The 11683-nt window shown below is 70.1% G+C and overlaps 1 protein-coding gene across 3 annotated transcripts; it reads left to right on the plus strand.

Moving 5' to 3' along the window:
• Positions 1 to 1086: 1086 nt before the first annotated feature.
• On the plus strand, positions 1087 to 8164 carry CCDC9 (coiled-coil domain containing 9). Of its 3 annotated transcripts, none has more exons than XM_075915131.1 (14): positions 1087 to 1165; positions 1534 to 1566; positions 1942 to 2046; positions 2345 to 2494; positions 2661 to 2906; positions 3729 to 3812; positions 3958 to 4134; positions 4723 to 4910; positions 4992 to 5032; positions 5282 to 5393; positions 5875 to 5953; positions 6039 to 6423; positions 6914 to 6987; positions 7563 to 8164. In XM_075915131.1, exons 2-14 carry the CDS (start codon positions 1564 to 1566, stop codon positions 7578 to 7580), a joined length of 1662 nt encoding a protein of 553 aa, XP_075771246.1. In that variant the 5' UTR covers positions 1087 to 1165; positions 1534 to 1563; the 3' UTR covers positions 7581 to 8164. The 3 variants fall into 3 exon arrangements, with proteins under 3 accessions (XP_075771246.1, XP_075771244.1, XP_075771245.1); XM_075915129.1 differs by having other exon boundaries at positions 1106 to 1178; positions 1537 to 1566; XM_075915130.1 differs by having other exon boundaries at positions 1106 to 1178; positions 1537 to 1566; positions 3958 to 4092.
• The last annotated feature ends 3519 nt before the right edge of the window (positions 8165 to 11683 follow it).

An 11683-nucleotide genomic window follows, 5' to 3' on the forward strand; every position in this document is an offset into this window, starting at 1 on the left:
CAGGACAAGCAGCAATGGGCTTAAATTGCAGCAAGGGAGGTTCAGGTTGGACATTAGGAAAAAGTTCCTACCTGTCAGGGTGGTGAAACACTGGGATAAATTGCCCAGGGGGGTTGTGGAATCCCCATCCCTGGAGATATGGAAGAGCAGGTTGGACGGACGCCTGTCGGGGATGGACTGGACGGTGCTTGGTCCTGCCAGGAGCCGAGGGGACGGGACTTAGTGGCCTCTCGAGGTCTCCTCCAGTTCTGTGGTTATAGAGGGACCGGACAGACAAAGGCTGGATAGCTGGACAGAAGGAAGGAGGGACGGACAGACAGACGGAGGGAGGGATGCACCAAGGGGCAGGTGGACAGAGGGACGGAGGGACAGACTGACCTAGGGTTGGAGGAGAGACAGAGGGAGGAATTGATGGAGGGACAGATGCACAATGGACGGATGGTGGGACAGACGGGGGGACGACCCATGGACGGACGGACGGGGGAGCACGTGGACAGACGGGGGGGTGCATGGACGGACGGGCAGACGGGGGGGGGCGCATAGACGGGCAGACAGGGGGGCGCATGGACGGACGGGCAGACGGGGGGGGGGCGCATGGACGGACGGGCAGACGGGGGGGGCATGGACGGACGGGCAGACGGGGGGGGCGCATAGACGGGTAGACAGGGGGGGCGCATGGACGGACGGGCAGACGGGGGGGGCATGGACGGACGGGCAGACGGGGGGGGCGCATAGACGGGTAGACAGGGGGGGCGCATGGACGGACGGGCAGACGGGGGGCGCATGACAGACGGACTGGGATGGAGGATGGATGGGGGTGCATGGACGGACGGGCAGACGGGGGGGGGGCTCTGTGTCTGCCTGGGGGTGCTGGGGAACCAGGCTGCTGTTTGGGGCACCGGGTGGCTCTGCCCCCATGACTGCTGGCTCAGCTCCCCAACCGCCCCGGCCGGGGGGGGGGGGGTGTCACCCTCGGGACTTGGGACCCTCCCCCCGCAACCTGCTTGAGGGGCGTGGCCCCGCGGGGCAGGACTCAGACCCGCCCATCGGGGGGGGGGGGCCCACCGATGGGCGGGTGTCTAAGGCCCCCCCCTCAACGGCCAAGGAAGCGGATGTGCGGCCCACGTGGTGGAGGGGGCGGCGCGCGGAGGGGGAGCAGCGGGGACAGGAGTGTCAAGGTGGGGGGGGCGCCAGGCGGCGGGGGGGTCTGGGGGTCCAGGCGGGGGGACCGCGGGGGGGGCCCGGCAGGGCCGGGGGGGGGAGCGGGGGGGGCCGGCAGGGCCCGGGGGGGCCGCGGGGGGGGGAGCGGGGGGGGCCGCGGGGGGGGCCGGCAGGCCCGGGGGAGGGAGCGGGGGGGGCGGCAGGGGGTCCAGGCGGGGGGGGCCGCGGGGGGGGGCCGGCAGGGCCGGGGGGGGGAGCGGGGGGGGGCCGCGGGGGGGGGGGGCCGGCAGGGCCGGGGGGGCCGCGGGGGGGGCTTTGCGTGTCCCGGGCTCCTGGCCGCCCCGCCCGGGACTGACTCGGTGTTTTTCAAACCAGAACCGCTTGGCCCGGCCCCGCCCGGAGATGGTGAGTCTGGCGGGGGGGTCCGGTGGGGGGGGCTGTATTCGTAGCTGTGGCCCCAGGCCGCCCCCTGGGATCGGGGACTCCTGGCAAAGCGGGGGGGGGGGTTCCCGCCCTGCCAGCCCCAGGGCCCCCCCCTTTGGCCCCCCTCCAGCTGCTGTGACCCAGACCTGGGAGACCTCCCCCCCCCTTCCAGCCTGCGATGGCCCCCTCCCCTGGAAGCAGCTGGCCCCCGGGCTCCAGGAGCCATGTGGGGGGGGGTTGCCATCTGCCCCCCTGCACCCGAGCATGGGCGGGGGGGCTCCCTTTCCGGATGGGTGGGGTCCGGGGGGCCCTCCCCTTTCCGTGCGTGGCTCCCCCAGCGCTGCCCGCTCTCCCCAGGCGGCCGTGCTGGACCTGAAGTCGAAGGAGGAGAAGGACGCGGAGCTGGACAAGCGCATCGAGGCGCTGCGCAAGAAGAACGAGGCGCTGATCAAGCGCTACCAGGTGGGGCCGGCCTGGGGGGGTCTGGGCGGGTGCCCGGGGGCACAGGCCTGCAGCGGCTCCAGCCCTGTGGCGGACGTGCCCCTCGGCACGGGGGAGCCGTGTAATCCGGCGTGCGGGACGCAGCGGCTTAGTGCCGGGCCGGCTTATCTGGTGGGGGTGGTGCTAGAGCCGCTGGGGGGCCCCCCCGTGCGCCCTAGACGGGGGTGGGGTTTTCTCCCTGCCGCGCCGGGCGGTGGGTGCTGCTCGGGGAGGGGGCGGGAGAGTGGCGGTGCATTGGGGACTCCTGGCTCCCGCGCAGGAGATCGAAGAGGACCGGAAGAAGGCCGAGCAGGAGGGCATCGCGGTGACGGGCGCGCGCCGGCCGCGCCACCACTCCCAGGGCGAGCCCGAGAGGAAGCGGGCGGACCGGGACCTCTCCATCACCGTCCAGGTCTCGCTGGCCCCCGGGGTGAGCGCTGGGCTGACGGGGGTGGGAGGAAGCCAGCTGGCGAGCGGGGGGTACAGTGATCAACGTGGGGGAGGGCACTAAATTGGGGTGCTGCAGGGGAGGGGGGGCTTAGCTCCGCTGTTGCCCGCCCACGCGGCGTCTCACCCTCTCTCCTCCCCCACCCCAGGAGAAGCGCGTGGTGAGTGGCAGGAAGCCCCCCGGGCTGCCGAAGGCCGGCCGTGCCCCCGCTCGGCCGTACCCCTCCAGCCGCTCCCCCCGGGCGGAGCAGCCCGACCTGCCCGCGTGGGAAGGGCCCGGTGGCGCGGGGGATGGCCTGTCCCCGAGCGAGCGGGGCGGGCGAGGGCGCCGGCCACGGGGCCGAGGAGGGCCTGGTGCGGCGGCAGGAGACGGAGGCCCCGACAGGAAGTCCAAGGTGCGTCCTGGCTTTGCTGGGCCTCGTGTGTTGCACGTCTGTGCACACTCGCTGCACGAGTGCCGGTGTTGTGTGTGGCTTGCACGGGGCCGGGGGGGGGGGGGCAGGTGCCACAGCCCAGAGGGATAAGTGGGCGGCCTGGCAGGGGAGGGGGTTGGAGACAGGGAGGTGGGGTCTCTGGGGCGGCACCAGCTCGGGCGGGGGGATGGGACGTAGCACGGAAGGGCCCATCAGCCCCCGGCACTGAGCAAACTGACGGCAAATAGTGACCGGGGGGGGGGGGGGGGGGCGTCCTAGGGATCTCCAGCCGCCCCGCCCCTCTGAGCCCCAGCCTCTCGGAGCTCCTCTTGGGGACCCCACGAGCCAGGCCCCCCCCGGCCTCCTTTGCCGCCTTGCTTATGAGACCGGCGGGGGGGGCACGTATCTCAATCCCCCCTGAAATCGGCACCGCTCTGCTGGCCCTTCCCCTCCTCCGCCGGGTCCGTCGCGCCTGTCGGAGAAGGAAACCCGGCTGATCCGTGCGAGTCATTTCTTACAACCCTGAGGGCTGCCCCCTCCGGCCCCGGGGCAGGGAATGGGGCAGGGGGCCCTGCTGCTGTGGGGGGGGGGGGTCTAGCTCCGATCCAGCCCCAGGGCAGGGAATGGGGCAGGGGGCCCTGCTGCTGTGGGGGGGGGGGGTGTCTAGCTCCGATCCGGCCCCAGGTCAGGGCCGGGCTAGCTCGGGTGGGAGGGGGGCGGGGCAGAGAATGGGACCTTCCCCCCAGGTTGGTGCTGGTGTCCCCTGGTCCCTGCCCAGCCTCACCCTGCCCCTCCCCACGGCAGGAGTGGGAGGAGCGCCGGCGGCAGAACATCGAGAAGATGACCGAGGAGATGGAGAAGATCGCGGAGTACGAGCGGAACCAGCGGGTGAGTGGGGGGCAGGAAGGGGCGGCTGGGGGGGCGGGGTGAACCCTGTGCTGAGCTGTCTGCACCCAGTGGGGAAGACGTGGCTGGAGCCCCCCCCCCCCCCCCCCGGCTCCAGGCTGACCCCCCCCCCCCCCAAACCCTGCAGGACGGGCTGCACGAGAAGAACCCGGTGCGGAACTTCCTGGACGACCCGCGGCGCAGCGGCCCCTTCCAGGAGGCCGACCGCAAGGAGGGGAGCCGGCGGCACGGCCGCAACTGGGGCGGCCCGGACTTCGACAAGGTCAAAACCGGCATGGAGCGGGAGAAGGAGTGGCCCAGCCCGGTGGGTGCCGCGGGGGGGCGAGGGGGGCGTTTGGGGGGCTGGCTGTGAGCGTGTCTCTCCCCCGCCCCGCAGGGCCGCCGGCCGGGCCCCAAGAGCGGGGGGGGCGAGGGGGGCGTTTGGGGGGCTGGCTGTGAGCGTGTCTCTCCCCCGCCCCGCAGGGCCGCCGGCCGGGCCCCAAGAGTGGGGGGGCGAGGGGAGCCTTTGGGGGGCTGGCTGTGAGCGTGTCTCTCCCCGCCCCGCAGGGCCGCCGGCCGGGCCCCAAGAGCGGGGGGGCGAGGGGGGCCTTTGGGGGGCTGGCTGTGAGCGTGTCTCTCCCCCGCCCCGCAGGGCCGCCGGCCGGGCCCCAAGAGCGGGGGGTCGAGGGGGGCGTTTGGGGGGCTGGCTGTGAGCGTGTCTCTCCCCGCCCCGCAGGGCCACCGGCCGGGCCCCAAGAGCGGGGGGGGGGGGCGAGGGGGGCGTTTGGGGGGCTGGCTGTGAGCGTGTCTCTCCCCTGCCCCGCAGGGCCGCCGGCCGGGCCCCAAGAGCGGGGGGGGTCGAGGGGGGCGTTTGGGGGGCTGGCTGTGAGCGTGTCTCTCCCCCGCCCCGCAGGGCCGCCGGCCGGGCCCCAAGAGCGGGGGGGCGCTGGACATGACGCTGTCCATGACGGGCCGGGAGCGCACCGAGTACATGCGCTGGAAGCAGGAGCGGGAGCAGATCGACCGGGAGCGCCTGGCCCGGCACCGCAAACCCACCGGCCAGTGGTGCCGGGAGTGGGACGCCGAGAAGACGGACACCATGTAGGAGCGGGATTCCCGGGGCGTGGGGGAGGGGGAGGGGCGTTGCCCCATGGCTGCGCTGACCCACCCTGCGTCTTTCAGGTTTAAGGAGGGCTCAGGACCGGCCCCGGCTGCCTGGTGTGGTAAGTGACTCTTCCAGGGCCTTGGGGAGGCGGGGGGTGGCTGGTTCCTGTGGGGCAGCCATGGGGGGGGGGGTATCTCCTGATGGGTGGACAGCATAGGGGAGCGGGGGGGAGGAGGAACAGGTTTGCAGAGCCCCTGGCTTGGAGGCTGCCCACCTAAGGGGTGTCGGCCTGCCTTGGCCACGTCCCTGACCCTTGGCCGGGGCAGCCCGGCTGTGAGTGCCCGGGGCCATTAACCCTCCTCCACAGATGAGAAGAAGCGCCCGCCCAGGCCGGCCGTCTTCGGGGAGTTTGTGTCGGAGTCCCGGGCCGAGCGGAGGAGGAAGGGCCGGGGCCGGCCTGCACCCGCCAAGCCCTACAGGTGCGTCGGCTCTTGCCCCGGAATCTGGGTCCCGGTCCCAGTCCCAGCTCAGGGCGGGGGCTGAGAGGTGAGCGGAATAAACTTTGTTCCGCGCGCCGAGGCCTGGGCCAGTGTGCACCACCTGGAAAACACAAACCCAGCGGTAGGCGCTCGGCTAATCACACACGTGTCCAGCATCCAGGGAGACGGGGTTCCCACGTGCTCTCCCCAGCCTGGGAGGGGGGGCAGGAGTAGGGCCTAGTGGTTAGAGCAGGGGAGTGCCTGGGAGCCAGGGCTCCAGGGTGCACTTCCTGTCTAAGCCACTAGGTCCCTGTGTGTTGGGGGAGGAGGAAGGGGGGGCAGTTTGCAGCGTGCCTCAGTTTCCCCAGGGCCAGTGTGAGCCCCTCCTGGCCCCATTCCTTGGTGGGTTTGGCTCCCCGTAGCTTGTGGGGGGTACTCCCTGGGGCTGGGCTCTCCTGACGCCTGTTCCTTCCCCGCCCAGCATGCACGACAACCGGTGGGAGGAGAAGGACAAGGAGCCGGCGGCCGAGGAACCAGGCCCCCACCGCGAGGAGCCGCAGGTACGGGGGCAGGGTCCAGCATGTCCATGCAGGGAGCCCCCCTAGTCCCGCTGCCCCTCGCTCTCTGACCGTCCCTGCGCTGCAGGCGGAGGAGCCGGGGCCCCAGCTGCCCCCCGAGTCCCAGCTGCCCCCCGACGAGGACGAGGACCAGTGGGAGGACGTCAGCGAGGAGGAGGAGGCTGACGGGCAGCTCAGCTCATCGGGCGAGGAGGAGGAGGAGGAGGAAGAGGCAGCGGCGCCCCCCATGGAGTCTCCCAAAGCCCCGCGGGGCCCCAAGGCCGGGCGGGGCGCGGCCCCCAAGTTGGCCATGCCCCCGCCAGGGCCCCCCGGCAGCCAGGGCAAACCCCTCAGCCCCTTCTCCCCGGCCGAGGGCTACCGGCCCGTGTCTGACTGGGGCGAGGAGATGGAGCTGAACTCGCCGCGGGGCAGCGCGGGGGACAGCCCCCCCCAGGCGCCGGGAGAGACGGCAGGTATGGGGCCGGGGCGGGGGGCAGAGGAGGAAGGGCTCATGGGGCAGGAGGCGCTGGGGGCGTAACCCCGGGAAATAGGGGCTCCCAGTCACCCCCCAGCCGCCGCACTGGGCCAGGGCCCGGGCGGGCGGGGTCTGGCGGAGGAGCTGGTGTGGGCGGGGGGGGGCGGGAATCGATGGGGCTTCAAGCCCCTGGTGGCACGGCGAGGCCGGAGCTGGTGACCCCCCTGTGGCTGGGAGCCCCGGAGAGCTGGGGGGGGGGGGTGTCTATGCACAGCAGGGCGGAGCCCATGGTGGGGTGGGGCTGTCACCAAGACCCCGCCCCCTGTACTGGGCCCAGATTCCCCCCCCCCCCCCCCCCCCCGGGCCCAGGGGGAGGGGCTGCTGGCATCCCCCTTCTGTCCGGGGCCCTGGGAGTGACTGACCCTTCCTGCTGGGGGGGGCAGGCTGCCCCAGCCCTGGCCACTGATCCGCCCCCTCTCGCTTCCCAGGGGCCGTGGCAGCTCTGAGCCCGCCGGAGGCAGGGCCGGCGCCGGGCCTGGTGCAGACCGTGGACAGCGGGCAGGTGCGTTGGCGGAAGAGCTCGGCCGCTGGCTGCTAGTGGGGCACCCCCTGCCTCTGGCTTCCTGCGCGTCCCCCCCCCCCCCCGCACTGCCCCCTCCCTGTCCCGCCTCCGTCCCTCGGCTTCCTGCCACGATGCCCCCCCCCCCGCTGCGGCCATCTGTCCCCCGCCACGGTGCCCCCTCCCCGTCTGTCCCCCGCCGCAGCGCCCCCTCGGGGTTTGCTCCACAAGGGGTGACGGCCGGGTCCCCGGCAGGGAAACTGGCCCTGGTCTGGCTGGGCCTCCTTGCCCCACCTCCTGTGCCCCAGGGAGCCGGCGAGCTCGGGGGCCAATGGGGCTGTGGGGCAGCACCTCCCAGGAAGGAGACCGGGGCTTGGCAGGGCTCCGTTCAGCTTAACCCCCTGCGGCGCCCCCCCTCCCCGGGTGCCCCCCTCCTCCAGCAGTCGCTGTGCTGGGCACTGAGTTGGGGGGCCAGCGGGGCCCAGGGGCGCAGGGGTCTGTCCTGCTGCGCGGCGGCTCGCGCGGGTTCTCACCCCGGCCAGGTTTCGAACTCACGGCCTGTTCTCTGCATTGGACAGGAGCCGGGAGAGCCCTAGTGCCCCGCGGAGTCCTGGGCGGGCGCCTCTCCCTGCGGCGTAGGGGACGCCCCTTCGGAGGGAGCCGTGCGGACGGGACCTGCTCGCCTGGCGGGGGCTGGCTGGATTGACCTCCCTGGGGCTGGGGGGAGTGGGTGGCCTGGGGGCTTTCTCCTGGGGGGGCTTGCGGGGATCGCAGCGAAGGGAAGAGCTGGGGGAGGGAGCCATCCTGCAACATCTGGGCTCCGCCAGGCATCAATCCCCAAGTGAATCTCCCCCGCGGGACAGCGGGAGGGGCCCGTGCTCGGTGCAGCGGGAGGGGCCCGTGCTTTGCACTACCGGGCTGCCGTGTAAATCCCCGTGGCACGAGCCCTCTGAGCTTTCTGCCCGTGGCTGCCCCGTCTCCCGGGCTGGGGGCTGGTGCCTGGTGCCCTGCCGGGCTGCAGCCAGTGCACGGGCTGTTCTCAGTCTGTGCTTCCAGCCCCTCCCCTCCGTGTGCCCTGTGAACCATCCCCACCAGGGATACCCCCCCCCCCCCCGCTGTCGGTCACATCCCTGCAATGCAGCCGCAGGCGCCTTCCTTCCAATAAAGCCATGGCAAAGCGCCTGGGTCTGGTGTCCAGCGCCGCTGGGGCGGGGGCTGCGCCGAGTCTCCGGGGCGCCCTGTGGGGCCAGCCAGCTGCTGACCCTGCCTCTGGGCAGCTCTCCTGTGTCCCCTCCCTGCCCCCGGCTGGCTTCCAGCTCCCCCGCAGCGTGGGCCCCCCCTTGCTGAGTTCTGGTAGGGCTGCCCCCCTCCACTCCAGAGGTGGCCGCCGGGCCAAACCTGCTCAGCCGTGGGCTGTCGGCCCCCCCCAAAAACGGGGGGTTCCCTGGGAGCTGGGGATGAGACCAGTTAATGGGGAGGGGGGGCTGGAGCAGCCTGCCCGGAGTGGCCCCCTGTCCCTTTTAACCGGGATTTTCCATCCTTCCAGGAAGCAGCCCGGTGTCGGCCCACGGGCCCCAGTGTAGATGCCTCTGCTCCCCAGCCCTGGCTCCACCCAGCGCTGCTACTGGGGTGGGTGGGGTCCCCCCCAGTGTGGGAATCCCTGGGAGGGGGGAGCTGGCCCAGGGTGGGATTCCAGGCCGGAAGGGCCAGGGGGTGATGCTGGGGGCAGGCGCTGAGTGGTCAGGATGGGGCTGGGCGGCCCCCCAGAGTGGGGAATGTCTCCTTATTAGACCATCAGCCCCTGTTCCTGCCCCCGCTCTGTCTGGGGTCACCCCTTCCACCTCCCCGGTGCTGCAGGGGGCTTGGCGCGGAGGCCTGGCAGCAGGAGGGGGGGGAAGGGGATGGACAGGTGTCGTGGGGACCCTAGAACTGGAAGGGACTTTAAGAGGCGTCCAGTCCAGTCCCCGGCAGGGCCAAGCACCGTCTAGGCCATCCCTGACCAGCGTCTGTCCAACCTGCTCTGAAATATCCCCAGGGATGGAGATTCCGCAACCTCCCCAGGCAACTCATTCCAGTGTTTCACCTCCCGGACAGAAAATTTTTCCTGATGTCCAACCTCAACCTCCCTGGCTGCAGTTTCAGCCCCTTGCTTCTTGTCCTGTCCTCGGAGACCAAGGGGAACAATTTTTCTCCCTCCTCCTTGTGACGCCTTTTCCGGGGCTTGAAAACCGCTCGCCCGTCCCCTCTGTCGCCTCCTCTCCAAACTAAACAAGCCCAGTTCTCGCATTCTCCCCTCCTAGCTCACGTTCTCTAGACTTTGAATCCTTCGTATTGCTCTTCGCTGGCCCCTCTCCAATTTCTTCCCGTCTTTCCTGAAACGTGGGGCCCACAACTGGACACGCTCCTCCGACTGAGGCCTAATCAGCGCGGAGCAGAGCGGAAGAACGACTCCTCGGGTCTTGCTCCCCACACTCCTGTTCATGCCGCCCAGAATCAGGTTGGCTTTTTTTCCCAACAGCGTCACACAGTTGATTCATATTTAGCGTGTGGTCCACACTGACCCCTAGATCCGTTTCTTTCTCCTTCCTAGACAGTCGCTTCCCATTCTGGCTGTGTCTAGATTGGCATGATTTTCCGGTTCCGAAAAGTTTTCCGTTAAAAGTATTTTCGGAAAAGAGCGTCTAGATTGGCACGGACGCTTTTCCGCAAAAGCACATTTTCGCCATCGGGGCTTTTTTGCAGAAAACAAATCTCAGCTCTCTACACTGGCCGGGACTTTTGCCTGAACAAGAGCAGCATAGTATTTCCGCAAGAAGCCCTGATTTCTTACAGTAGGAAAGTGCTTTTGCGGAAATTCAAGCGGCCAGTGCAGACAGCTGGCAAGTTTGTCCGGAAAAGTGGGTGATTTTCCAGAAAAAGGGGCCAGTGTAGACACAGCCTCTGTGTGTGTGACATGGATTGTTCCTTCCGCAGTGGAGCACTTTGCATGTGGCCTTCCACTTTGTCCTCGTTACCTGACACCATTGCTCCAGCTTGTCCAGATCAGGTTGAGTTATGACCCTGCCCTGCAACCCCTCCCAGCTTGGGATCAGCCGCAAACTTCATAAGCCTCCTCTCTGTGCCAAATTCAAAATGATTGATGAAGATAGTGGACAGAACCGGTCCCCAAACAGACCCTGTGGACTCCCCCTTACTCTGCATTGCTGTGAGCCATTGATAACCTCAGAACCGTTAATCCAGCCGGTGACGCACCCCCCTTCTGGTAACCCCACCTAGGTTGCATTTCCCCAGTTGTGTTTTCCCTGGCTGTCGGGGTGGAGACGGGCACCCACCCCCCTGCACGCTGCTCCCCGTTCAGAGCTCCGGGGAAGGTGGCCCAGGACCTGGAGAGAGAGGTCCGGGACATGCTGGCGCTAGGGGTGATCCATCCACCCTCCAGACTCTGGGCCTCTCCCGGGGTGCTGGTCCCCGAGGACGGGTCGATCCGGTTCTGCGTGGAAGCTCAGCGCCATCACTGTACCTCATGCGTCCTCCCTGCCTAGGCTGGACGAGCTCCTGGACAAGCTGGGGGGAGCCAGCTACCTCACCACCCTGGACAGCTGTGCGGGGCTGTCTGCTCTGGAACCCGGGGTCCCCCGTGCTGCGCTGTGGGATTCCCACTGACTCCCCCACGTGGGGATTGGCCCAGACACGCAGTCCCGGCCTGGGCAGGTAACAAGGCTCTTCCGGGGGGAGAGACAAAGGGAGGGAGGTGGCTGGGGGCAGGGCCTGGGAGTTGGGCAGGTTGGCTGGGCAAACATGAAGAGAACAGACTAAGCCGAGTGCTGGGGCTTCAGGGGCCTGGGTACCCTGCCCCAAGGGGCCTGGGGCTTCAGGGGCCTGGGTACCCCGCCCCAAGGGGTCTGGGGCTTCAGGGGCCTGGGTACCCTGCCCCAAGGGGCCTGGGGCTTCAGGGGCCTGGGTACCCCTGCCCCAAGGGGCCTGGGGCTTTAGGGGCCTGGGTACCCCTGCCCCAAGGGGCCTGGGGCTTCAGGGGCCTGGGTACCCCTGCCCCAAGGGGTCTGGGGCTTCAGGGGCCTGGGTACCCCGCCCCAAGGGGTCTGGGGCTTCAGGGGCCTGGGTACCCCGCCCCAAGGGGCCTGGGGCTTTAGGGGCCTGGGTACCCCTGCCCCAAGGGGCCTGGGGCTTCAGGGGCCTGGGTACCCTGCCCCAAGGGGCCTGGGCCTTCAGGGGCCTGGGTACCCTGCCCCAAGGGGCCTGGGGCTTCAGGGGCCTGGGTACCCTGCCCCAAGGGGCCTGGGGCTTCAGGGGCCTGGGTACCCTGCCCCAAGGGGTCTGGGGCTTCAGGGGCCTGGGTACCCCGCCCCAAGGGGCCTGGGGCTTCAGGGGCCTGGGTACCCCTGCCCCAAGGGGCCTGGGGCTTCAGGGGCCTGGGTACCCCTGCCCCAAGGGGCCTGGGGCTTCAGGGGCCTGGGTACCCTGCCCCAAGGGGTCTGGGGCTGCCTGCCCCTTACGCCGCTGTCCACCTTGAACCCGGGCCGTGCTGTATCTCTGAGAAGCACTAACCCCCCGTTCTATTGGCTGCAGGTGGGGGTGTAGGTCTGGGGGGTCCCGGCCGCGCCGTCACAACCTCCCCAAGGGCTACTGGCAGGTGCCGCTGGCCCCCGAGGCCAGGCTGAAATCAGCGTTCATCACCCCG

Source organism: Pelodiscus sinensis, unplaced genomic scaffold (assembly GCF_049634645.1).
Source record: "Pelodiscus sinensis isolate JC-2024 unplaced genomic scaffold, ASM4963464v1 ctg34, whole genome shotgun sequence".
In the NCBI taxonomy this organism is placed as follows: domain Eukaryota; kingdom Metazoa; phylum Chordata; order Testudines; family Trionychidae; genus Pelodiscus; species Pelodiscus sinensis.